General features: G+C 48.9%; 1 protein-coding gene across 1 annotated transcript in view; it reads right to left on the reverse strand.

Annotated features, from left to right (window-relative positions):
• The window catches only part of LTBP1 (latent transforming growth factor beta binding protein 1), a gene marked incomplete at its 5' end in the record, with an annotated part of 337,472 nt that extends 310,341 nt beyond the window's left edge, over positions 1–27,131 (reverse strand). The window contains 2 exons of the mRNA XM_081101362.1: positions 25,579–25,649; positions 26,638–27,131. Of these exons, the coding sequence (XP_080957488.1) occupies positions 25,579–25,649; positions 26,638–27,131 (565 nt within the window). The remainder of the gene's footprint in view (positions 1–25,578; positions 25,650–26,637) is intronic.
• Positions 27,132–27,415: the final 284 nt, after the last annotated feature.

Below are 27,415 nucleotides of genomic sequence, written 5' to 3' on the forward strand. Positions count from 1 at the left end.
ACAGGTTGAGAACCGCTGTTCTAAATGGAAGGAAGCTGCCCGGCAGATGATGCTACCGGCAAACAATGAGTCTTCTGGCCGTCAGCTCTCTGACTGTGGCATGAGATATGACCGTTCTTCAGAACTGAAGCTGAAACAGAACCGTGGATGTCCAGGGTTCCTCAGAAAGCACTGAAAGGAACAAGCAAAGCTCTGTTTTCAAAACATTGAGAGATGAAATTAAAACTGGTGAAATGGCTTTTCTCATTTCCGACAGCCTTCTGAATGGAGAAATTATTCTAGTAATACTGTGACTGTGGAATGCTCTTTCTGTCCCTAGACTACGTCTAGCTTCCCGTACGCATTTAAATTTTTTACTTTATTGATCTCTGAGGTCCCTTCTGTAATGTCTGATCATTGCAAAAGTAAAAACTGTATCATCAGTAAACAAAGAACGTTAAATAATTATTAAGATCAGAAATTAACAAGAATTATTTTACTGCTAAAAAGTGACAGCTTTAAAAATAAGTTATTTCTGTCTACAACACTATGCCAAACTTGCTAAATAATGGATGATGGTAACTGTTATTATTGCCAAATCCTTAATGTGTTTATGTTTTCCAAGAAAACAAATGGTCATAAAAGTGTTTACAGATTTAATCCAAATAATTCTTTTTATTGTTCAAATATGCCATGAATAACTGATTTATTTTAATAGTAATTGTATTTGTCTCTGTTTTCTGACAAAGCAGACCTGCTAAATTTTCTGCTAATCAATTCTTGAAAAACATTAATTAGGAGAAATAAGAAGTAAGAAAATTTTACACGATTCTGAGAGTATTTTAATAAAGCCGTAAAAAATAAAAAAAAAAAACCATACCATAATCACGAATCTCTCATAGCTGCCTGTTTAACAGATTGTGCAGTAATTTACTCTCAAGCCACAATCCCCTGAAGGCCATATATTCCTGGTACCCATTTTTGTATTTTTCTTAGATTTCTTCCCACTATTTGTCATCATCAGCTCAAACCATGATTCGGGGCAGGCTTCTGTAGATTGCGAATGAGGAACACCAAAAAAACCGGGGGGGGGGGGGGGGTATTGTGGTTCTTGTTATCTCTAAAGATGTCCTCAAATAACCCTTCCCTCCCTCCCTCCCTATCAGTACATGCTCTCCTGCCATCAGAAGGTGGAGCTATGTTCTGTCTATGTTCTGTTCCCTCCACCCTGAATCTAAGCTGGGTCTGAGGTGTTAAGCCAAGGAAATATCAGACGGACCATTCTGAGACCACTGAGCCCAGGCATTGAAAAGACCAGGAACAACAATTCTTCCCTCTTGGAACCCAGCCACCAAGTTATGGGGAACCCCAAGCAGCCACCAAGTTATGGGGAGCCCCAAGCAGCCACCAAGTTATGGGGAACCCCAAGCAGCCACCAAGTTATGGGGAAGAGGCCCACGTGGGAGACAGCAGAAGCCCCCCTCCAACAGCCCTCACTGAGCTCCCAACCTGCAAAAACCAACATTGTCTTGCCAGGCATGTGAGTATAAAGCCGCCCAAGCTGATGCCACATGGTAGAGAGGCAAGCCATCCCTGCTGAGCCCCGCCAAACTGCAAAATAAATGACAGTGTTTGTTTTAAGCTGCTGAACACTGGGGTCATTAGTCTCTCAGGAAGAGATAGCTGAGACCGTCTTCCAGAAGAGGAGTCACCATATCTCATCCCCGGCTTCTGCTGATTCTGCCATGCTTAATCACCTCGCACAGACACTTAAAACCGTGCTTGGGTGAGAGCAAGTCTTCAAAATAAAAATTCGCGCAGACGTGATTCACAATCCCATAAATCCTACGAAGCAGGGAGCACACCCAGCACAGGCCTCCATATCCATGCATTTTCTAGCACTGAATGGGATCAAAGACAAGACTAGCTTTCCAAAGATTTCCTGGCCAAGTCACCAAGCTCAGAAAAATGCTCACCTCTGAGAATACTAGCCACAAGTGATTATTTTACAAATTTTATGTTATATATATATATATATATATATATATATATATATATATATATTTTACCACAATTTTTTAAAGTAATGCAATACACCAAGGAAAACAATGAATTGCATACTTTAAATGGGTGACAGATACAGTATATTACTTATCTATAATAATAAAAGCATAATATGCTAATTAGAACAGACAGCCAGACGACCTTCCAGACGAAGCTGGGACTGTGAGGGCCAAGGCAAGCTGCCATGGCTGTGAGGGCTGAGACCAGCCACCTTGGCTGCAAGGGTCGAGCCCCCTTGCACGAATTTCGTGCATTGGGCTTCTAGTATGTCAATAAAGCAGTTTAAAACAAAATCGCTGTGCCCATGTTAGGCAATTCCATCAGACAGCTTATCATAAAGCTCAAGAAAATCCGTAACAACAGATGCACGTAAGGTGGCCCAGCTGTGGCCAAAGCTAAAGTCACAGACTCTCAGAAAAAGCAGGACCTCTTCCAAGGATTAAAATTCCCCACAATCTCCCTGCCCAAGTCCAGCACCTTCAATAAAGATCTCCACCCACAAACAACCCAGGCCACCTCTGAACAGCTCTGGCTTAAAAGGGCTTTTCCTTATTGTGAGTGAACATCTGCCTTAGCTTCCATTCACTGACTCCCCTTTCCACAGTTTTGGAGGAAAGTGCTACCATCCTGCCTGTGCCTTCTTTTCCCCTGATTCAACTTACCCATCCCTGCAGCTCCTCCTGGTGTGGGCACTGTTTCTAGTTCCTCATCACCAGCTTGCCCGGCCCTGAGTATATTAGTTTGTCCCAGTATGAGTGTGGGAGTGAGAATGCCTAGGATTAAATCTGAGTTCCATCACTTACCCGCTGCATGAGCTTTGCCAGTTATTTGGCCCTTTTGTAAGCGTCACTGTAACATCTGTACAATGGGGATGGTAGAAAGTCATCTCATTTTTTGGGGAGGAAGGGAGTTAAGTTAGTACCTAAGATGAAAGGCACCTACAGTCAAAATTACTCTGACAAAACCTACCTAGGGTGGCCAACATACTGTCTCTTAAAATGTCTTTCTGCATCTGCACAGGCCACCATTTCTTAGTTTAAACACCATCTCTCTCCCTCGGCCAAGCACATGGAGTCCTAGCTCATTACGTGCATGAAGGCCGCCATTCCACTCCAACACACCCCACCTCGAGGGCAAGCAACTAGCACAGGGCTCGGAGGACAGGAAACCCACCCACATCATTCGCTTTTATTATGCTACCTATCGCAACTCTAGGCGGGAAGCACAAGATCCACGCTGACGTTTCAAAGGTGTCAGCCCTGTGTGGACTGGAGCGGGCCTCCGAGGGGGACAGACCTCCGAGGGAGACAGGCCTCCGAGGGGGACGGACCTCCGAGGGAGACAGGCCTCCGAGGGGGACGGACCTCCGAGGGGGACGGGCCTCCGAGGGGGACAGGCCTCCGAGGGGGACGGACCTCCGAGGGGGACGGACCTCCGAGGGGGACAGGCCTCCGAGGGGGACAGGCCTCCGAGGGGGACGGACCTCCGAGGGGGACAGACCTCCGTGGGACAGACCTCCGAGGGGGACAGGCCTCCGAGGGGGACAGACCTCCGTGGGACAGACCTCCGAGGGGGACAGGCTTCCGAGGGGGACAGACCTCCGAGGGGGACAGACCTCCGAGGGGGACAGGCCTCCGAGGGGGACAGACCTCCGAGGGGGACAGGCCTCCGAGGGGGACAGACCTCCGAGGGGGACAGACCTCCGAGTGGGACAGACCTCCGAGGGGCACAGACCTCCGAGTGGGACAGACCTCCGAGTGGGACAGGCCTCCGAGGGGGACAGGCCTCCGAGTGGGATGGACTTTTATTCCCTGTTGTCTTCTCCGTCCTTCAGGGCAGGAAAGAGGCTGGGAAATCCACCTGTGAGCACCGAGGAGCAGAGACCCTGGCCCCACCCTCCCACCCCTCCAGGGCACTCACTCCCAAACCCTGCCTGTCAGCGCTGTATTCAACTCACCTGGAAACACTCACCCTCGCTCGCTCTCGGGAGACTCCAGGCCCATCCTCACCCGCAGGAAAGGGGAAGTGGTGTTGCCTGAGCCCACCCCACTGAGCATTCAACACACCCATTTTCTTTTCAGCAGCCCACAGACACCGGCCCCACCACCTGTGCAATGTAATCACGGTATTAGCTAAGCGTCTGCATTTGTTCAAGAGTAGTTAGTGGTGTCACCCAGGTGCACTGTCCAAAACTGACATTAAATATTTTCCACCGCAGATGAGCCACTGCAGAAGAAGCTCAAGGGCAATGTTTGTGTTAATGGAACAATCGTTACAGTCATTTGCCTGGTCCAAGCGCTCAACACCTGAGGGGGGTTTCCCACCCGTGACTGGGGATAACCTCCGACCCAGATGGCAGGGACCACAAGCCTGTTTGGTCCGCTTGGCCACTGGGAGGACACAGCTCACGCCCAGCTCTGGGCAAGACCGTGGGACTCTAAGGAGGGCGGTCCTTCAGAAGACTGTTTAATACAGAGCACGTCCATTCTTTATTACTTGTTGCAGGGAAGAGAAATATTTACCTTTCTGATAACCCGTGCTCCTCGACGGCTGGCCATACCCGCACCTGGCCAAGCCCTGGGCAATGAGAAGCTCTTGCCAATCCTTGTCACTGCCACACCCTGTTGGGCAGCGTCTCTATGACCAGTAGCAAGGGGAACACTGTGCAGCCACTTTCCTGCAGAAACCTCGTTGCTGTAAATGGTCGTCAGCTTGGTGGGGGAGTCGAGCAAAACCTAATGAGTGTAAATGGAACTGGGCCATAACGCACATTTACACTGAGTTCTTCATGCCACTTACTGTTTACTCTTTAAGCAGGACATTTCCTCTCCTCGTATGCCTCTAACAACCAAGGAAAAGCTACCCAATGAGAAAACTCATCCGGCAGGAGAGCTGGGCCCCAGGTATATCCACGTTCGTGAATCATAAGACAGCGTGGTCCCTGGACAGAAGCAACAACAGCAGCTGGGGTCTCCCTAGAAATGCAAGTTCTCGTGCCCCAGTTGAGACATGCAGAGCCCAGCAGCCTGTGCCTTAACAAGCACGGAAAATTGTGGGAGCCACGGTCATATTTTAGAGTCACTAGGGTCTATGCCAGCCGTGGGCAAACTACGGCCCGCGGGCCGAATCCGGCCGTTTGAAATGAATAAAACTATTGAAAAAAAAGACCGTACCCTTTTATGTAATGATGTTTACTTTGAATTTATATTAGTTCACACAAACACTCCATCCATGCTTTTGTTCCGGCCCTATGGTCCAGTTTAAGAACCCATTGTGGCCTTCTAGTCAAAAAGTTTGCCCATTCCTGGTCTATGCCAAGGGCATTTCTGGGGTGACAGGCTTTCCATTCACTACAAAGTAGTTTGGCGCCTGGGGGGAAAGGCAGAGCCAGGCAATCCCATAATATACCTTCGTCAGGGTCACTCAGGATGGTGTAGCATCGCGGGCCAGGTACGTGAGGCAGCTTGGGGATTGAAGGTCAAAGTGACAGGAAGGATGAGTGGTCCTAAGACAGAGACGCTGACCTGAACTCTGGCTTGGGAGGTGAGAACAGTGCCACCTTCAAAGAGGTTGTGCATCAATGGACAGCCGTGACTCATGTTCAAAATGTTACAGTAAGATCCTCTCCTCAAATGCAGTTTTACAGTGAAGCGTACTTACCACATGAAACAGGTAGAGCAGGGTGTGTCTGACCCCCGACCGCCCCACACATACCTTGCTTCTTCTCTTACTTCTCTTACCTCTCTCCCTTGAAAGCCCCAGATGTATGTGGGTGGAGTCCTGGGGGTTTCTGAGAGCACAATGTGAAACGCACAAAACTGAGCAGGTGGACACTTAACATCTACTTAGACTTCAGGGACAAGCTCTCGCCTCCTGTTCTAGCACTTTCCTCTGGGGGACACTTGGGAGAAAGTTCTAACAATTATGAGGGCACTAGCAATAATCAGTAGGGTTGCCTGGCCAGCGTGGCTCAGTGGTTGAGCATCGACTATGAACCAGGAGGCCATGGTTCAATTCCCAGTCAGGGCACATGCCCGGGTTGCAGGCTCAATCTCCAGTACAGGGCGTGCAGGAGGCAGCCAAGTGATGATTCTCTCTCATCACTGATGTTTCTATCTCTCTCTCCTTCTCCCTCTCCCTTTCTCTTTGAAATCAATTATATATAATAATCAGTAGGGTTGGTCCACAGCTCTTTCCCACATTTCAGCCCTCAAACACTGTAGTTGGATGGCCCCTGAATAACCCCTTAGACACATACACTCTTAGCTGATCACCCCTTTCGTCTGGGCCATCCACTGAGGAATATAGACCAGAGGTTCTGGCCTCAGATGAACAGGTTACTTCAAGCAGCAGAAACACCTGACATCAAGCTAGCAGGCTCTGCCTCCAGTGAGCTGGGTGGCCCTGGACCAGTCACAGTGCTCTGGGCCTCAATTTCCTCATCCATCACACAGGGCTGGTGGTCCCTTCCAGCTCCGCCCTCCTGGGTCCTCTGGGGTCACAAAGGACTGAGTCATGTTTACACCTCACGGTCTTCAATAGAACAAAGCAGGCTCCATTCTCCCCACTGCCCACTCAGGGGATGTGTGATTTACATTTCCATGGTCTCTCGGTGACTAGCCATGGTCTCTCGGTAAACTAAGCCTTAACAATAGGCTTTCTCCAAAAGTCTTCTAAATATAGACATTCTCTGGGAGCCAGAGGATTTCCTGAGGGTTTTTCTGAAGAAACTAACAGGCCTAAATAATAGATGAACTTGTATATGTGAATGCCAGTGTGTGTGTGTGTGTATGTGTGTGTGTACAAACAATGTAATGATTGTGTTGGTTTTCCCTCCTGAAAACGCTAAGACACTGGGCATCATTTGTCAGGCTGTCTCCGCCAATTTTCCTTTCACTGACTCTTGAATTCATTCCTTTCTTTGCTTTTAAATGACCCCCCCTTCCCCCCCCCCGCTTTGGGTTCTGGCTCCTCTTGCCCAACTCCAAGGTTGGACTGCAGGCTCCCTGCTATGGGGCCTCACGCACCTGCTCCCACCTGCATCCCCAGCACACTCCTTTGGAGCACAGACCTTCCCCTGGCTGAGTTCCCACCACCCCAGCCAGTCCCCAAGCCCAGCCTCTCTCTCTACCTGGAGGACCTCCACCTCAAGGTGCCCCTCACCAAACTCACCCCTCCTGCCTACCTTCCTTCCTCCACAGAAGCCTGAGGGCCATCTCTCTTCCTCCTGCACAAAACGTCAGATCTGATCCTACCTTCTCGACCGATGTCCCTGTCCCCTTCCCCATCCCCACTGCCACCCCTGGCATTTCACCTTCTGTCTGCCCTGAGCAGGTCTTCCTCTGCAAAGTGCCCTGTAGCCCTGCAGGGTCTGCATGGCCGCTCCCCGCTCCCCTAAGCCTAGCCAATGCAGGAATACTGCCACTTCCCACGCCTCCGCTGGGCTCACATACAGTCCTGCAATCCTAACAATGCGCACAGATCATTTCTAGACTGAGATGCGGAGGCTCTGTGACAACACCTGGATTCCAATCCAGGTCTCAGCTCTTGCAGTGGCATGGTGATGATGCTGGGCAAGTAACTGAGGCAGGGAACCAAGCCTCTCCAGCTCTTGGTTCCACCTGCCTCTGTCCCCTCCTCTACCAGCATCCTAGAGGATGAGCAAGTTAGACCCCAGCCTTGTGGATACAACTCATGCTTCCTACCCTGAGGCTTTGGTCCACACATCTGTCTGCCCCCAATGCCCTTCTCCCAGACTCACCCTGCAAAACATTCCACCTGCCTCAACTCCCTCGGGTCCTGAACTCAGTTGCCTAATGCAGCTGAGTTTGGTATCAGTCTCTCTCTTTGGAGCCCCGGCAGCACGCGGCTTCCCTCCTGTATCAATCTGTGTGCTTTTCCGATCCATTTCCCACCGCAGCACATTCTTGCGTGGCAGGAACCAATAGATCTTTGTGTCCCTACGCCTTCCACCCAGCACTGAGGAGAGTGCCTTGCACAGGACTGAGATTCAACAAATACTTGCTGAACTGGGCAGATGTTGTAAGAGGCTATCAAGAAGGAGCTCGCCGAGAAAATACATGAATCAGAAATTATACGTAATTATCCCACCTCTACCAATACTTTAAGGAATGCCTATGTGCACAAGGACTCTTCGTCATCTTCAAGTAGAAACTAACAACACTAGCGAATGAATGGGCGTTTGAAGGGAGCATGTTTACACTCAACAACAATGATTTTATTTTTCACAATTACAGTTGTTTATAGAAGAACAGGGTTGGTCATGAAGGAATGAGCTTCCTGTCTCTACAAGGATTCAAGTACAGTCTAAGTGGCCAGTAGCATAAGTGCCTGGTGGATTCCTGGGCTGGAATGAGGACGGGGTGGCTAGATTAAATGACTGACTTCCCGGATCCTTTGCAAATAGGGTTCTAAGCCATCAGCTTCCCGTTGTCAGGACACCCACTGAGGATGACAGGCATGTTCTGTCATGTTACAACGCCTACAATCAGTTCCCTGAAACCTTACCCCATGTCACTCAGACAGGCATTAATGTATCATGTAACCCTGAACTTGGGCAACAATAAAACGTCAAAGAAGCTGCCTGGTTGAGCACTGACCTATGAACCAGGAGGTCAGGGTTCCATTCCCGGTTAGGGCACATGATCCCCAGTAGGGGGCGTGCAGGAGGCAGCCGATCAATGATGCCCTCTCATCTCTCTCTCTCTCCCTCTCCCTTCCTCTTTCCGAAATCAATATAAATGTATTTTCTTAAAGTATGTTGGCTTAAATCCTCTGTAGTTGCAGGTATTTATGTGGGCAAATACTAAAAAAGAAAAGCTAAGCTACGCTGAGGTCATATTTTGTTTGGTAACTTTTAGCAAGAAGTTCTATGATATGAGATAAAAAGCAAAATTAGTAACATTCAGGCAAAAGAAAATCAGCACTGTCTTCTTTTCAAGTCACGATTTTGTCATCACACTTTCAAACACCAGCTCCTCCTCTGAGACAGAGGTGGCCGCGATGAGAATCTGAGAAAGTACACCGTGTGTCTGTGAGAGGTGAGCAAATGCCAGCGCTCCCGAGAGGGAGGGTGGCGTTCCACAGCCTGGATGCGGTGCACGTGGTGACACATTCCCCATGGAAAACTCTTAGGTGCACCTTTTTGTATGTGTCACCCAAAAGCTTATCAGTCTGTCTCCCCCCCAGAGGAAAAGGCTGCACAGACAGGTAGAATCATAAGACCACACTGAGTCATAAAAATTACTAATGAAACCTAGAACTTTCTCCACAGGCAGCTCTGCCTGGCGGTGCTATGAATCAGTCAAGGTAACCTTCGGCTCACTCCCCGACACGGATTTCTTTAACAGTGTGTAGAACACCCATCCTAAAGGGAACTGAAGCCTGTATGGAAAGAACCCCAATTCATGAAAATGTTGTCAGTGACCCAGATCAGTCTTCACGTGAACAATATAAGCAAACAGTAAAGAATAACAGGGCTCCAACCCAACAGGGTTAAGCTTTGGGAAACTCACTCCGTGTGTTTCTAAGTGAAATTTTTTAACTGGGACTCCATGAGAACTTTATAGAAAAGTCACTGAAACTGAAATCACACTAAAAAGTGACCCTATACTTGGTCTCCATATAAATAGTCATCATTGGGTTGAAACCTGAGCGTGAAACGTGAGTTCTAGAAGAGCTCCCGTCCGGAAGAAAGCCCAGCACTCAGGATAGTACACAGCAGGCGCGAGAGACCATGAGCTAATTGGCTGGACTATCTGCCAACTGCACGTGCACAGGCTATCGGTGGGCGCAATGAGCATCTGGTCAATAAAGCAGCTCCCAAATGGTAAGACACAGGACTTACACTTGGCGGCCATGATTCATCCGTGGAAATTCACAGTAGCTCACACGTAATTATGCAGCCACTGTGGTGCTGATATGACCATTCGAACCCCTAGGTCCAGCGAGGCCTGAAGCCAGCAGAAACCTGAGGCCTCCCAGATATCTGGCAATAAACAGCCTCTTTTTCTTCAGCCAGTCTGTGTCTCTTTGACTTTCAACCAAGGGATTCTGCCTAACACAGCCTCGGGGTCCACCCCTCTCCCACCACACCATGCAGACACCCGCTCCACCCGGCCCTGGCTGCCTCTGCGTTATCCTCAGTCAATCCATCTCCTCTCCAACATCATCTTAAGAGCCGTAGCTAATCCTCTGCCGGCTGCTGAGTCTGAATTTCCCTCATAAATACAGACGATTCAACGTCAATCTTCTATGCTTCCAAGACTCAACTAATTGACCCAACAAGGTCAGAAAGACATGAAAGATTCATTGATTCAAAAAATACTTATTGAGTACCTACCATGTACTAGGCACAGGAACCTTTTTGCACTTGGCCACCGTGGCTCAGTGGTTGAGCGTTGACCTATGAACCAGGAGGTCACAGTTAGATTCCCAGTCAGGTCATGTACCAGGGTTAAGAGCTTGATACCCAGTGTGGGTTGTGCAGGAGGCAGAGGATCAATGATTCTCTCTCATCATTGATGTTTCTGTCTCTCTCTCCCTCTCCCTTCCTCTCTGAAATCAATAACAATAATTTTATTTTAAAAATGAACCTTTTGCACTTGCAATTGATAGCAGAAACCATCTCAGAAAGCCTCAGATTAGCTATGCCCTTCCTTCAGAAACAGGGGGGCTCCACAGAGCAGCATCTTAATTGTCTTCTTGGCCCACAGCACAGCGCCTTCTATACAAGCAGCACCTCATCAAAAGTCAAGGAATTGAAATGACATTCACATAGATAACTCAGCTATAAAAACAGTGGCATTTTTGTAAGTGTTTGCCCACACTGACTGACTGAGAACCAGGTTTTTTAAAGCATTTCCTCAAATTTGAGCACTACTGTCTAAGACTGTAGCCTTGTCTACATGGTAAACATTTGGAGACTTCCTCAAAGTACTAGTAAAATGCAGCCCTGGCCGGGTGGCTCAGTTTGTTAAAGTGTTGTCTCATGCACCAAAAGATTGTGGGTTCAATTCTCAGTTGGGGAGTATACTAGATGTCCCGGTTAATAATGCGGATTTTTTTTATCAATCTATGGAGTTACACATATGTTGATATATATGTGATTTGATATGTATGCTATTTTGTTGTATTGACAACAAGCTTCAAAACTTCATATGTCAAATTTGCTGAAGGTGTTACCATCATACATATTTTTACACTTAAAATGCTGAATTTTGTGCCAAAAAAAAGAGCATTTGTGGGAAGTTTTAATTCATTACTCTATTTTGAAGAAAAGTGCTGCTGAATACTTCGGGAAGCTTATGGTGAACATGCTCCATCTCAAGATGCCTGTGAGCGCTGGTTTAAACGCTTTAAAAGTGATGATTTCGATGTGAAAGACAAAGAACGTCCAGGTCAACCGAGAAAGTTTGAAGACCAACAATTATTGGATGAAGATGCGTGTCAAACTCAAAAACAACTTGCAGAAAGATTAAACATTGCTCAGCAAACAATTGCCGATCATTTACAAGCAATGGGAAAGATTTTAAAGGAAGGAAAATGGGTGCCACATCAATTGAACGAAAGACAAATGAAAAACCGAAAAGTCATCAGTAAAATGTTGCTTCAACATCACAAAAGAAAGTCTTTTTTGCATCCAATTGCGACTGGTGATGAAAAGTGGATTTATTTTGAGAATCCCAAATGCACAAAATCATGGGTTGATCCAGGTCAACCATCAACATTGACTGCAAGGCCAAATCGCTTCGGAAAGAAGACAATGCTCTGCATTTGGTGGGATCAGGAAGATGTGGTGTATTATGAGATTCTAAAACCAGGTGAAACTGTTCATACTGATCGCTATTGACAACAAATAATCAATTTGAACCACGCTTTGATCGTGAAACGACCAGAATGTGCCAGAAGACATGGCAAAGTAATTTTGCTTCATGATAATGCACCATCACACACTTCAAAGCCAGTTAAAAACACATTAAAAGATCTAGCCTGGGAAGTATTAACCCACCCGCCGTATTCACCAGACCTTGCTCCTTCAGATTACGTTCCGATCAATGGCACACGCACTTTCTGAGCAGCACCTCAAAACATATGAAGAAGTGGAAAATTGGGTCTCTGGATGGTTTGCCTCAAAACAAGAAAAGTTCTATTGGGACGGTATCCACAAATTACCTGAAAGATGGGGGAAATGTTTAACCCCGGGGGCCTCGGGCTTCAAGGTGGATGGGTCAGCTGGCTGCTTGGGAAAACGCGGGTGGTGAGGCACCGCCGGGGTTCCAATCCGGTAGGTCTGGGGTGGGGCCCCACAGCCTGCATTTGTTACACATCCCACAGGGAGGTGAGGGAGGGGGGTTGTGATGCACAGGACGTCTGAGCACCACACACTGATACCTGCAGCTTTAATGAATCTGAAGAAGTGTGATCTGAGCATCTTCCATGTTAAAGAACAGAAGAGGGCTAGGAAGGCCCAAAGATATAAGACTCACGTTCACCGGGTGGCAGAGTGGCCTCTCTGGTCCCCTCGGTGAGAGTGACAAATGCGACGTGCGGTAACAGGCACGCTGCACCTGCTCAGAATACCAGGTTCCCCTCGGAGACTGCAGAACCGCCCCCTTCCACCAGGAAGGGGGAGGAAGCTTAGCTGCTAGTCCCCAAGGCTTGGAGCCCAGAGGAGCCCATTTCCCTGCACCCTGCCTCCCTCTACACATGAATGGAGGGGGTGTGAAAAGAGAGGAGATGGATTGGGCCAGGGCAGCACTTCTCAAACTCTAGCTGCCAGAGGGCTTGTTACAACACAGAGTGCTGGGCCCAGGCCAGTTTCTGACTCGGGAGGTCTAAGGTAGGGCCCAGGAATTTACATTTCTAACAAGCCCCTGGCCCAAGGACCACACCTGGAGAACCACGAGGTTTGTGAAATGCCATTAAAGCAGTCTGCATTATAGGACAAAACGGGGCAATTTTAACAGTCAAAACTGAGCATTAAAAGCTGTTCCACGGGAAGGTTTGCTAATATTCATTCTCTCATAACAAAGGGAACTGGTTAACGACATACTCTCGGTCCACTGATTCAAATGAATTTCAGCTGGTCTCTCCCTCAGAAACAACAGTGACTCGTAATGCTTATGAATCAAGAAAACCTACTGAGGGTCTGTTGTCTGCACAGAACTGCTGTGTAGGCCACTGCTGGTGGATAAAACGGAAAACAGAAGCAGGGTCCCTGCCTTTAATTTACTAACAATCTGTATCATTTCACCTCCGATTACTAAAATATTCTGGTCTAACTTAACCGTTTCACTATCACCATAAGAAAGAAACAGATCTCTCTAGAAAACAAAGGTTTCTTGTCTTTGCCTGCACTCTACTCTTAGGAGAATAATACAAATTGCAATGGAGGCATGGGGGGCCAAAAGGGGATTTAGGTGTTTTTGTTTCTTTTCAAACCCACTTCCAGAAGGTGCCCAAGAAACCAGAACCCATCGGTGAACAGGAAAATCAATAAAGCCCTGAGACACAAGATCTGTAATCCTCACAATCCCACGAAACATGCGAAGGGGTCTACGGTTCAAGACCAGACACATAGCCAACACGTTACAGAGAAAACTGTCACAAACTGAAAAACGTTCACGAAACAGCCAGAAAAACTTTACCAGTAACATCACCCTATGCCTATATGGCACTTTGGAGGAAGCTTTCTCATGAACCACATTCTATTTAATACTTACTACAAAATGGGAGGTGTAGCCAACGGGCACCCCGTTACACAAACAGGAACAGAATCGCCCGGAGATGGTGAGTGACTACCAAGACGCCCAGCAGTGGCTGCCTTGCATCTACCTCTGCCCTCGGGCTCACCCGCAATCTGTAAATTAGACTGCGGGGTTGGGGGGGCAGGGGGGTGCGGGGTGTCACGGCATTCAAATGTATGCCACAACTTCTGCACTCTCACTTTAGCACATGCTAACGGCTCTCTGGGAATTTTCTATGGAGACCAGAGTGGGACTGTCCTCTTCGGTTCTTAAAGGGTTAAATACTGCATTGTGCATTTAGTGCCATGTGAGGACCCCCAACAATTTGCCTTTTAACACAGCTGTGACCAGAGACTTTTCTTTTCTTAACCCTCAAGCTTTCACCCTGAGTCTGGTCTGTGACCCTGGTGAGAGTGTCCTCTCTCTACCAAAGCTTTACAGAGGCTTGGGGGTTTGGGGGGGTGTGGGGAGAGGGTCCAATCAGCATGGAGCTGGGCTGGTGGTCATGGCACAACCCAGGTGGTCAGATTATGACAATAATTTGTTGTGGTCCTGAGCACTTTACTGTTCTATATGGAGTTTTTCTCATCCATAAAATATAGCAATAAAAGTGATTGAATGAATTCTCTATTTAAAACATTTTTTTTCCAGGCCTCCAAAGAAGTGCTGAAAATACCAATTCCTTCATCATAAATGCATTTCCAAGTCCCCTTTATTGTCTTATTTATGGCCTTATTATCACCTACCAGACTGACTAGGGGCCCTGCCCTGTCTCCCTTCTCACTAATACTCCAGTCCTACCTGCAAACCAGTATTACTCACTCCTGGCCCCTGCACTGGGCCCATTCCCACCCCAGGCCTTTGTGCTAGCTTTTCTCCTGGCCTAAAAGACTCTTCCTCCAGACCCCTTCATATCCCTTCCTGACAGAGACCATCCCTGACCACGCTCCCCTCCTCCAGCCCCACCCGCCGTAAGTGTTTGTAAGTGTGTGTGGTGCTGATATGACCACAAGGATTCAAGTACAGTCTAAGTGGCCAGTCTAGCCTATCACCTGCTTTATTTTCCTCTGTGCTTAACACCTCTGTGTGCCTATACCTGGTACACAGGGGCTCAGTGAAAGTGCAACAAATAAACCCATCCATCCATCCATCCATTCATTCCATAAAGTCTATGTGCACTTGCCAGATACTGAGGATAAAGATGGCTGAGTGTACGCCCGCCTCGCACAGAGCTCACATGCAAGCTGGGACGCCAAACACACACACACACACACACACACACACACACACACACACACGACTGTGACACGATATGAACAGTGTTAGGAGGGAAGAGGATGTGTATGCCTGATAGCCACAAGAATTACTTGAATGAGGCTGAGTAATGAATTTTGCTCTCCCATCCATTTTATTTAGGTTCTGAAATGTCTCAGAAAGAATTCATTCGTTGAGCTGCTTGAAGATTCCCAGTTAATGGCAAAGGCAGAAAAGTGCCCCACTCTTTGTAGCCAATAATTCATCAAGGTGAGGTGGGCTGCCTTAGCTGGTTTAAACAGCTTTCACCGTGAAGCTTACCTTGAAGATTTTCATTATTAACTATCCACTTGATGTGGTGTTAAAATAAAATACATATGGGTGAAAGGCTGGAGACTCTACTTTGAATTTACAGTAACGATGGTAAAATTAAGTTCCTGCAAGATTGCAAGTGAGACTGGAATTGTTTGGTAACCCTACAAGAAATACAGACATTTTTAAGTGTATAAAGACAAAAGAGAGTTATTATTGTATTTTCCTTACTTTATTACCTTGTCTTCCTCCAGTGGCTTTTTACTAGTAACTTCCTCTCTCCTCCCTCCCTTAATTTATTCCCAAAACACCTCTGAAGGTTCCCCTCCAGCCACTGTGTCCTCACTTCTGAATAACTGATTTCACCGGTTCAGAAAAGGTGACCACATCAACTTTGGATAGCAACACCTCCCTTCAACTGGTCTTCCCATCCATCAACCAAATTCATCTTTCCTCAGGCCCAGCAGAACCGAAGGCACGTATTCAAAAACCAGCCCATCCATCTCCTAATTTACAAAACACAACATTTCGCAAACTGTTTACTTACATCCCTGCCAACCATATTACTCAAATGTGGTGGAGTGGAAAAGCCACAGGGAATGGTGTAGTTGGCCAAGAGCAGTATTTGGGGATCTAAAATTACAGGGGGGAAATCATACCACATTCATTTTACTTAGTCCCAAATCTCTATCAGCTGACGTTGAGCAGAGAGATTCTAAAATTGGCAGGAAGAAAGGAAAAGTTGTCTTAAAGTGCGGGCCATGCCAGGGCAGCCCTCAGAGAAAGAGAGCAGGAGGAAAGAGAATAAGGTGCCGTGCCCTTGAAAAGCTGTCAGAATCGCAGTGTCTGCTGGGCAGGGAGAGCCCCCCAGAGAAAAGAGGGGAAAGAAAACCACGTGGAGCTGGTTGCCAAAAGGTGAGGTCGACGGAGGAAGGAGAATTCTTCATGTAGGATTTAGAGGACGGTGTTTACAACACAAGAGAATCAGACGTGCTAGTTCAATTCGATTTTAGTCAATTCAGTTACGATTGGACCATGGCAAGGAGCAGAGCCCGGATACTTAAAATGACACAAAGAAAATGCTGCTCCCCAGGAGACCCACGCTGCTGGGGAGGCAGGTGCCTCTCCCAGCTGGTCCAGCCCTAGGCAGAGCCAAGTCAGAGTGAAATCAGTGCTGGCGGGGGGGGGGGGGGTGAGCACCATGATTTTCCCCAGGGGATCTGAGAAACTCAAAGAGGGGTGTGGAGCCCTAATCGGTCTGGCTCAGTGGATAGAGCGTCGGCCTGCGGACTGAAGGATCCCAGGTTCGATTCCGGTCAAGGGCATGTACCTTGGTTGCGGGCACATCCCCAGTAGGATGCGTGCAGGAGGCAGCTGATTAATGTTTCTCTTTCATAGATGTTTCTAACTCTCTATCCCTCTCCCTTCTTCTCTGTAAAAAAATCAATAAAATTTTATATACATATATATATGTATGTGTATATATATATACACACACACATATATACATACATATATATATATATATATATATAGAGAGAGAGAGAGAGAGAGAGAGAGGGGGGGGGGTGTACAGTAGAAGGCTGGGGCACCCAGGAGGAGGCAAGCCTAAGCAGAATGGGAGCCCCTGAGAGCTCAAATATTGTTGGGCACCTCTCCTATGTTACTTCATGCGGGACCCCAACAAGCCTCTGAATCACAGTACAGACCATGTTATTCCCGTGCTGTGAATGGGGTCACCTGGCCTTGCCCCAGGTCTCACAGCCCAATGGGCTGTGCCTACCAGAAATGTTCAATCCTGCATAATAAGGAAGGCAAATGAATAGGTGCACATGGGCATAAACAGATAAATACAGCTGTGATGTATTTTTCCATAAGTACCAAAACAACCAATTTGTGCCACACCAACCAATTATGTACTATTTTCTCTCCACTAACAAGACAGGAAACTTCATTAGCAAAACACGCATTTAGAGCAAGATAAGACCATAGTCTCTCCCTTATCTATAAATCATTGTGCTTAATTACCACTTCTGGGAGCTTTTAAAAACACGACCCTGTTGGATCTATTATTTTCTGTTTTTGTGGACTTAAAATATCTCGTAATTAAAAATAGAATATTTAGTGGAAAAAACCACTCAGTGTGTTCCAAAAGCATTTCAACCTTTTTAAAAACCATTTTATTTAAGCTCATACATATCACTAACAATTTTGAAATTTTCCAACTCTTGTAAAAACATATTTATCATACACTCCACTAACTAAAGAAAAACTTGATGAAATAACCTGATATGCTACACTCTTCGTATATACCAGTGGTCAGCAAACTGCGGCTCGCGAGCCACATGCGGCTCTTTGGCCCCTTGAGTGTGGCTCTTCCACAAAATACCACGTGCGGGTGCGCACGTACAGTGCGATTGAAACTTCGTGGCCCATGCACAGAAGTCGGTGTTTTGTGGAAGAGCCACACTCAAGGGGCCAAAGAGCCGCATGTGGCTCGCGAGCCGCAGTTTGCCGACCACTGGTATATATATTCAAAAGTGAACTGAGCCGAAACCGATTTGGCTCTGTGGATAGAGCGTCGGCCTGCGGACTGAAAGGTCCCAGGTTCGATTCCGGTCAAGGGCATGTACCTGGGTTGCGGGCACATCCCCAGTGGGAAATGTGCAGGAGGCAGTTGATCGATGTTTCTCTCTCATCGATGTTTCTAACTCTCTATCTCTCTCCCTTCCTCTCTGTAAAAAATCAATAAAATATATTTTTTTAAAAAAAGGGAGCTGAACTAATATTTAGAGGACCCCCACCTTGAGACATTTCTGAGTTGTTAAGTGTTGGGGTTGGCCCTTAAATTCCCAAACAAGGGTCCTAAATATTGCCCAGCAGAGGGTTCCTTCTGAATCAGCTTCTCAAAATGGGGGCCACCCTCATCAGCGTCACCTGGGTGCTTGTGGAAAGCCCCAAGGACTGTGATTCCATACAGCACTTCAACAAACTCCCGCAATGACCAGCTGCACATTCACGGTGAAGAACCACCCATCTAGAACCTCTTAAAACAGACCAAGTCACATGGCCAGAGTCATAACCAAAATCAAAGTAGCCAGTTCCCCCTCTCCCCCGCCCCCCGCCCCCCCCCCCCCCCCCCCGCTCCCTCCCCGCCAGAGCAATCAGATCTCCTGCGTTGGGGAAGAAGCCGAGCAAGTCCACAGTCACAGCCTGTGTGGGAAGGGCCTCCCGAGCCTGCGCCCACCGTCCCTGGGCTGCGGCTGGGGAATTCCCAAGGGCCCCAGGGTGACCCACCTCCCAGTAAGCCCACCTCTCAAGTCCATGTGCACAGTACCTATGGGCTTGTGTTATGAGTTGAATCCTGCCCTCAAAAAAGAAAGATATGTCAGAGTCCTGACCCCCGGTACCTTAGTACGTGACCTTAGTTGAACCTTATTTGGACACAGGATCTTTATTATTTGGACACAAGACTCAGGGCTCACTGAATAGAGAGCCATATTCAGTAGACAGGCAGCGAGGGGCACCCACCCATCGTCTCTAAAACCCTGCTCTGCATTTTTCATCTTACACAGTCATATCCCACCGCAATGGTGCTCTCACAGATGGGTTGTCTATGTTCTTTAGGCAACCGCGTCACATCAGGTTTTGAGCAGGAGTTACAGGAGGTAGTAACTATAAACTCAGGAAAATGCTGGTGCACTATTGTTAAAATGACCACTTAAATTGACCAGTTAAAATGACCAGTTAAATTACCAGTTAAAATGAGGTCATTAGAAGGAACCCTAATTCAATATGACTGGTGTCTTTATAAAAGGGAAAATTTGGACACAGAGATAGACACACAGAGAGGGAGGATGATGTAAAGAGACACAGGGAGAAGACAGTCTCCTACAAGAAGAGAAGCCGGGAGCAGATCCCTCCCTCACAGCCTCAGGAGGAACCCACCCTGTTGACACCTTGATTTTGGACTTCGAGCCTCCACAACCCTGAGACGGTGAATGTCTACTGTTCTAAGCCACCAGGCCGTGGCACTTTCTATGGCAGGCTTTGCAAACTCACACAGCTTGGCGAATCACAAAGGAAACTGAGGCAGTGAAAGCCAACCCAAGCCAGGGCTGTCCGGACGGAGAGCTAAGAAGACCAAGACCTCAAGAGAGAATATGGCAGCACTAGACGTGCAGGCAGGCGAGGGCGCTGGAAAGAACCAGGAACCAAGAGCCGCAAGGTCTGGGGTGGGGTGTGAGCTCTGCCTCCTCTTTGTAAAGGGGGTGGTAAGTCATGCCTGCCTCCCCGACCCCCACGGCATGTGAAGATGAAGAAAATGCTCTCAGTGCTCGGGAAAGCAAGGCACAAGCCACCCTCACCCCATCAGGGCACCCTGTCTATGCTCTCGCCCTGACCGGTGGGTGCTGAAAGAGTGGAGACACAGCCCTAGCACTCCGTGTCACCCTGTCCATTGCTAGGAAGGCCTTGGAAGCAAAATCTGCATTTTTAGGAAAATTCCACTCGAGCTCCCAGACATGTTTGAGTATGTTTGGAATATCCAAGACAACAAAGGACAGGGTCAAAAACAGCAAACTCCTGTGGTTGCCAAAGTCAGGCTTCCTAAAGGCCCAGGGCTCACTAAGTAGAGAAACGTTGACTAGCAGGTCAAGCAGGGCAGGCGGGCGGGCGGGCGGTGTGTCCAGGCGGCCCCTGGGCCGGTGGAGGACTTCCCTACGAAGGTTTAAGGGCTATCACAACACAGAATTTATGGCTCCTGAATGTTTGTTTTAACTAGCGTTGAGAACACATATTTGACCCAGTGTGAACTTGACCCCTGGGTCCCTCTCCCTTCACCGGGCTGTCTGTGCGGCAGGACCAGATTCTCCCAGCCGGGCCCCCCACCCCGGCTCCCAGCGCTGGGGCCGGGCAGCCCTCCCAGCAGCTGCCATGGCAAACCTCACTGCAGATCTACTGGCACAGCGGCTGTGGATGGCCATCGCAGGCACATGAAAAATGTGTAATCGCTCTGGGCCTGGCTCCCGAGCTCAGCTAGCACAGCCCTGAGCCAAAAGGGCCAGGCGACAGCCTGGAAGTCCCCTTGGTCACCTGGAACCCGGCCACATCGCACCCTCCCGGCCGACGCCATCAGCTGCAGCATCGCTGAGCACCGAGGGTACACACACCTCTGGCCCCCCTGCATACAAAGAAGGAACCCGTCTAGGTTTGGGTTTCCTTTTCCCAAAGCAGCGTGGGCCGAATGCCAATGGAAAAGCAATGGAATATCGATTTTTCTATTTCTTGCTAAGGAGAGAACAAGTCACTTGCTGTGCATGAGTTAAGTGAGTAAAAACAGACCCTGTCCTCCCCACAGCTGGCTGCGTTTCTCCTCTATTCATAGAATGTGGCACATGGTAAAAGCGAAACAGATCTCCGTTAAGTAAATGAAAGAACCATCCATGCCTTTGCAGAGGGCCCGCCATGTGCCGGGCCCTCCGCCACCTTCCCCCTCCGCCCCCTCATCCTGCCAGCCCGGCCTCACCCTCGTCGCCCCTTTATTCTTTGTGGTGTCCATCCCCACGTCCAGTCTTCTCTTTAAAGCCAAGCCCACTGGCAATGTCTCTCTCTGGCCCACATTTACCCTGAAAGGGGGACAAACAAATTGAAAGAAACCCTTATAGGCGGTGGGTTCAGTTTGGACAGAGAGGGGAAAAAATGAAAAAAATGGGGAGAGGCAAAAACATGAATGCCCCACTCAAAAGACAGAGTTTCTAAGCTACAAAGCCCTCCTCGAAATGCTAACTCTCTGGAGAGAGGAAAAATGTGGCGCTATCTCTTTTACCTAAAACTGATACCATTATCAGCAGTCACTTCCTATTAATAACTATAATGCCATATCTGGTGTTGCGATTTCAACTTCCGGAGCTGCACACACAAAGGGTGTCTGGGAACGCCAGCATTAGCATGCCATCGGGCGTCCCCACAGAGAGACTGGGCAGCTATAACCCCGGGACCCCCTCTGTGGGTGCGCATAGCCACCCTGTCCCTGCGCCTGGTGTGTCACGTCTCTCTGATCAGAGATTTCAGGGTCCCTAAGTCTTCAGTCTTCAGAAGCATTTGCCTGTGGTCCATTTAGATTCAATTTCAATCAACTGAAAACTGTCCAGGCTGCCTGGAAGGGGCACCTTATTTTCTTCACTGGATTAAGCAAAGGGAACAACATAAACACACCCGATCTCTTAGGCCAGTGGTCGGCAAACTGCGGCTCGCGAGCCACATGCGGCTCTTTGGCCCCTTGAGTGTGGCTCTTCCACAAAATACCGACTTCTGCGCATGGGCCACGAAGTTTCAATCGCACTGTACATGCGCGCCCGCACGTGGTATTTTGTGGAAGAGCCACACTCAAGGGGCCAAAGAGCCGCATGTGGCTCGTGAGCCGCAGTTGGCCGACCACTGTCTTAGGCAAAATACTTTTTGCATCCATTGGATATGACCTGAAATTCTTTAACTGAAGCCTTTCAATTATCCTCAAAATACAGTGACAGTGAGGAGGCATCCTGGGTGACACAACTGAAGGAGCACGCACATTCTATGATTGCTTTATTAACGAGGAACTTCGTGTGGGCCAGCCACTGGGATTTGTGTGTGTTTTTTGTGTTTTGTTTTGTTATTGTATTTTTAAGTGTAATAAATTATACCCAAGTGTAACTGTTCAATCTCAGCATAATAAATGAGAGAGGAGACCACGTCAATTTCTTTTGCAATCTCAATGCCACTAGTATTTACTGAAGTGGTTATAGTCTCAAAAACTGGTGTCAGGGTTTTTTCCATTCAATTTATGAATACCTCAGGGGAGCATTTTCCCCTCAGCAAGCGTGTGCACAGGAGAACTAAAGACACACCAATAATCTGTTAGTCTCTTTTAGAGTTCTTCTAAAATAAAGCATTCTGGGGCACAGAACAACCCAAAGTGCTGTATTTCTTTTTTCTTGGTAATCAAAGCCAGAAAAGCACGGAAATGACTGGCTTTTTCTTTTGTTTTGTTTTTTTCATCTTTATTGAGGTATAATTGACAAATAGAAATTGTATATATTTAAGGTGTTTGCCATTGTTTTGATGTTATGAAATCACCACAATTAAGCTAATTAACATACCCATCACCTCACATATTTAGCATGTCTTCTTTGTGGTGAGGACTCTTTAAGACCTACCCTCTGAGCAAATTCCAGGTCTACTCCACAGTATCGCTAACTATTGTCACACTGCTGGGCATTAGATCTCCAGAACTTACTCTTCGTCCCCATTTACTCATCCCCCAACCCTAAATTACTTTAAAAAGAGCCCCAGCTGGCTTGGCTCAGTGGATAGAGCGTCAGCCTGCGGACTGAAGGGTCCCAGGTTCAATTCTGGCCAAGGGCACATGCCTGGGTTGCGGGCTCGATCCCCAGTAAGGGGTGTGCAGGAGGCAGCCAATCAATGATTCTCTCTCATCACTGATGTTTCTATCTCTCTCCTTCTCCCTTCCTCTCTGAAATCAATAAAGAAATATATTTTTTTAAAAAAAAGAAAACCATGACAAGGACGAATGCTGGGGAAACACACACAGGGAAAGAAGAAAGAGAACCAAGTCATAGATCCACGAGACCGGATTTCCTTGGCTTCATCCAATAATAAAGTCTGAGAATCTTCCTGGTTTCATCGAGGTTTTCACATCTGTCCCCTTTCACCTTCATACCTGCAATAATCCTACAAGGTCGGCACATGTGTGGCAGTCATTTCAGGCTGGGAAATTGGGTTAGAGAGGTCAAATGATCTCTAATGAGTTCCCCATGGCCACACAGCTAGTGACGGCTTGAAGTTCTGAACTCAGTCTTCTTCTAAACCAGTGGTTCTCAACCTTCTGGCCCTTTAAATACAGTTCCTCATGTTGTGACCCAACCATAAAATTATTTTCGTTGCTATTTCAGAACTGTAATGTTGCTACTGTTATGAATCGTAATGTAAATATCTGATATGCAGGATGGTCTTAGGCGACCCTTGTGAAAGGGTCGTTTGACCGCCAAAGGGGTCGCAACCCACAGGTTGAGAACCGCTGAAGTAGATACATCACTGTGGACTGAGCACTGACCTACCCCAAGATCATTTTTAAAAACAATTATTGCTGACAGGACTTGTGGTTTAGGTTTCTAGCATTTGGGCCTGAGTTCATTTGTCAGGTTGGGCAGGAAGGATACTCTTTCGAAGGAAAGGGATGTTGCACTGCTTAGATCCCAGCGCTACCGGAGGGCTACATTCCAGGATCTGGAAGGATAACTTGGGCCGACAGCCAGAAGCATTTGTTGTGGGTGTTGTGATACTACATTAATGGAGCAACGTCCTCCGGAACCCTGCAGGAACTGTTAAACCCTAGCTTCTCAGAGACACACCCAGCTGTGCCGAGGCACACACACGCCTTCTCACCAGGAGAAGCAGAAAGCCATGCAGCGATTCCTCAAGATCTGGATGTTCTGCTTCTAGAGCATCTCTGGATCCTCTAGAATGTCTTTGGGTCCCCCAATCCTCCGATAACCCGAGAATGGGGGACTACTTCTTTTCAGAGAGAGCACTTAATTGCAACACTTGCCAAGTAAACTTCTCAAAGCCTCGATGCATTCTCTCCGACAGGCAGCGAGGGGCACCCACCCATCTCTAAAACCCTGCTCTGCATTTTCCATCTTTACACAGTCATATCCCACCGCAATGGTGCTCTCACGGAGGGGTTGTCTCCGTTTAGGCAACCACGTCACGTCAGGTTTTGAGCAGGAGCTACTGGAGGTAGTAAAGGGTGTGTAATTTGACCTGAGCAACTGTAAATTCAGGAAAATGCTGGTGCCCTATTGTTACGTGCAATCTAAGAAGTGACAAGTTATGACTTAATCTCAAATGCTTACAACGCTGAGCATTTCTGATCTAGTGGTTTGAGTTTAGTAAGTGAGTTCACACCTGCCACTGCTCCTTGATCACAGCCAAATCCTAACCCACCTGAACACTCCCTTTTACAAAATTAAAGCCACTGTGCCAAAGTCCTCCTTATTTTCAAGGACTGAAGGCATTTTTCAACAAACAAGTTCACCAGGGTGACTGTAGTAGGAAGCTTAAAATTTCATCCACCAGTATTTCAAAATCCAAACCACACACAAGACAAACTGCTAAATCTGACTTGTTATGCTGAATACTGATAAGCAGCTGAAATTTTGGATGATTCCAGTCCACATAGTTATGGCTCAAGCGCTCTGTAGAGAACACCTAAGAATGCTTAACTTTTTCTGAGTGGAAGTAAAACTTCTCTATTTCCAATGAACGCGAGACAGAAGCGACTTGTCAAGAGGAACCTCAAAATATGCTTCGCCTTAATCCTTAACGTAATGATGCACAGGGGAAATATTTCCAAATCGAAACGCATCATTAATCTATTCATCTAAAACACTGCTAAGCATGAGTATTAACTGCAGGAAACCCCGCCCGTCAAACAGCCAGGCCTCAAGGATGCTGGTTGCTGTTTTCCGAAAGCTTTAAAAACGATTGATGCTTTGCCCAGCTGGCGTGGCTCAGTGGTTGAGCGTTGACCTATGAACCAGGAGGTCACGGTTTGATTCCTGGTCAGGGCTCGTGCCCGGGTTGTGGGCTCTGTCCCCAGTGTGGCGGGTGCAGGAGGCAGCTGATCAAGATTCTCTCTCATCATTGGTGTTTCTAGCTCTCTTTCCCTCTCCCTTCCTCTCTGAAATAAATAAAAATTTGTTTTTAAATAAAAAAAAAAAACTAGTTGTTTTATCCTAAAATAGGGCCCTCTACTTCCTATTCCCCTCCTGCCATCATCTTATGTCTCAATTAATTAATTGCATTGCTCCTGTCACATGGCACATCCTCCAACAGGAATTTTTTCCTAACTCCTGATTCACAGGTGAGACCGAGTGATTAATACCTGAGTTGAGTGCAGCGGAGTCTTGGCTGCGTGGCTCCGGACAACAGTCTGCTGCTGGCATTGATACCAACATTACCACGGCCCAGCCCACCCCGGACGGTAATGAAGGCTGCAGATAATGGGGTGGATTGTACTCCAGACACCAGCGTATCCAGGACAGCATTAGCCCCTTTCACGTGACCCCTGTCAGATCGCCCAGTGTGAACAGCCCCACTCTGCCTACCGTGCAGGGCCGCTGTGCGCATGGAGACTTACGTTTGGTGCACCTCTGGGAGCCAGGGGCCTTACTCCAGCCTTGGCAGCACTGCCCTCCACAGACGTTGACCCTGAAACAAAGCAAGACTCCTGAGTCCAGCAGTGGAGCATTCTCTCCCAGAGAGCCCAACCTTCTAGGGGGTTCCCGCAAGCCCAGCATCCTGCTTCCATATTCCTCTGGCTCCCAGAGAGTCCTCGCGGGTGTCCAGGATGCCTGACCCAGAGATGCCCAGGAAGGGTAAGGACCTAGAATCAGGAAAGGGTGGGAGAACCAGGAAGCCAGCATGCCCTAGGGCTATACAGGAGGAGACAACGAGGTCCAAATAAGTGGTTTCCTTAACCCTCAAAGTAGAGCCAAATGTATTGTGTGTATTATCTGCACCCACGTTTTCAATTGCATTTTAGTTTTAGAGAAAAGTCTTCCAACAAGGAGGGGTGAGATCACAATGCTTGGAACCACCCTTAAAAAAACACCAAATAATCAAAACCAGTCCCCCCCCCCCCCCCCGACACACCCCAACCTGTGAGGAACGGCGGAGGAGAGCTGGGAGAATGTTTAAGAGCCCCAATAACAGAAACTTTTCAGCAGAAACTTCTGTCGGTGCTAAGACACAGGTGCAGAAAGATCCAAGCCCAGAATTTCTAGGATGCTGATCATTTCTAGACCACAGAAAACTTTTTTTTTCATTAGCAAAGAGAAAAATATTGAAACTGTGTTGCAAGAAGTTTAATGGATGCTGAGGGATCCAGTTGTAGTGACTTCATGTTTACGCCCAACTTCTAGGAGTAGCTGGGTTCGCGCGAGCACACGAGGTTACGCCCCAGGCAGAAATGCCTTTTGTGTTTATCCGCAGCTCAGTAACAATGCACTCGGGGTTTATGGGGGTACAGTTCCCTGGCTCCCCGCTCTCTGCTCTTCCCGCCGCGGTCCCGCTCCCGGGCAGGCGGAGGCGAGCGGGGAGCAGAAAGCGGACCCACCGTGCGGGGCGCCCAGTGGCCCTGACCGCGGTCCCGCGTGGGCGGCGCGGCGGGGGGAGGCCGGGAGGGGTGTGGGCTTACCCCTGCAGCTGCTGCTTCTGGTGAGCCTTGAGCCTCGAGCCCCCGCCGCTCTGCGTCTCCTGCGGCACCTTGGATCGCGCGGCTTGCCTGCCTTGTCTGGCGAACGGGACCGCCGCCGGGTGCCCGCCGGGCTGGGGGTGGAGCTGCCCGCCCGAGCCCCCGGGACGCGCCGGCTCCGGCGGTGGCGGCGGTGGCGGCCGGAGCCCCTGCAGGGCCGCGCCGCCCGGCTGGCTCGTGCGCCGAGTGCGCTCCGCGGGGACCCCCGGGGAGGCGCGGCTGGGGGCTCCCGCGCCCGCGGAGCTGCGGCTGTACCTGGCGTTGAGCGCGACGTTGAAGGTCCGCGGGAGCGGGGGCCCGCCCCGGGGCAAGGCGCCCGCAGCCAGGCCGGGGCCCGGGCGCACCACGTACGTGATCCTCCGGACCCGGCCGTGTGCGGACGTCGCGAGCAGCCCTGCCCAGAGCAGGAGCCCCCACCTGAGCCAGGCCCCCGCCATCGCGGCCCCAGCCGGCACCCCGACCCCCGCCCCCAGCCGCGCGGCTCGCCCGGTGCGGCCGCCTGCACACGCGCAGCTCCCCCGAGAGCTGCGGGGAGCCCGGCCGGCGGGAGGAGGCACCCTCGGTGACGGGAGAGGAAGTTCTGCGGGTGCCTGGGCAGCCCCAGACCCCGGCGGAGAGCGGCGGAGAGGAGGGGTGGGCGTGGGGGTGGGGAGCGGGAAGCCCGGGCGGGGAGGGGCGAGGGCGGCGGGCTGCGCAAGGTGAGGGTCCCCGGCCGAGCGGA

Source organism: Myotis nattereri, assembly GCF_964212035.1.
Source record: "Myotis nattereri genome assembly, chromosome: 10".
Lineage (NCBI taxonomy): Eukaryota > Metazoa > Chordata > Mammalia > Chiroptera > Vespertilionidae > Myotis > Myotis nattereri.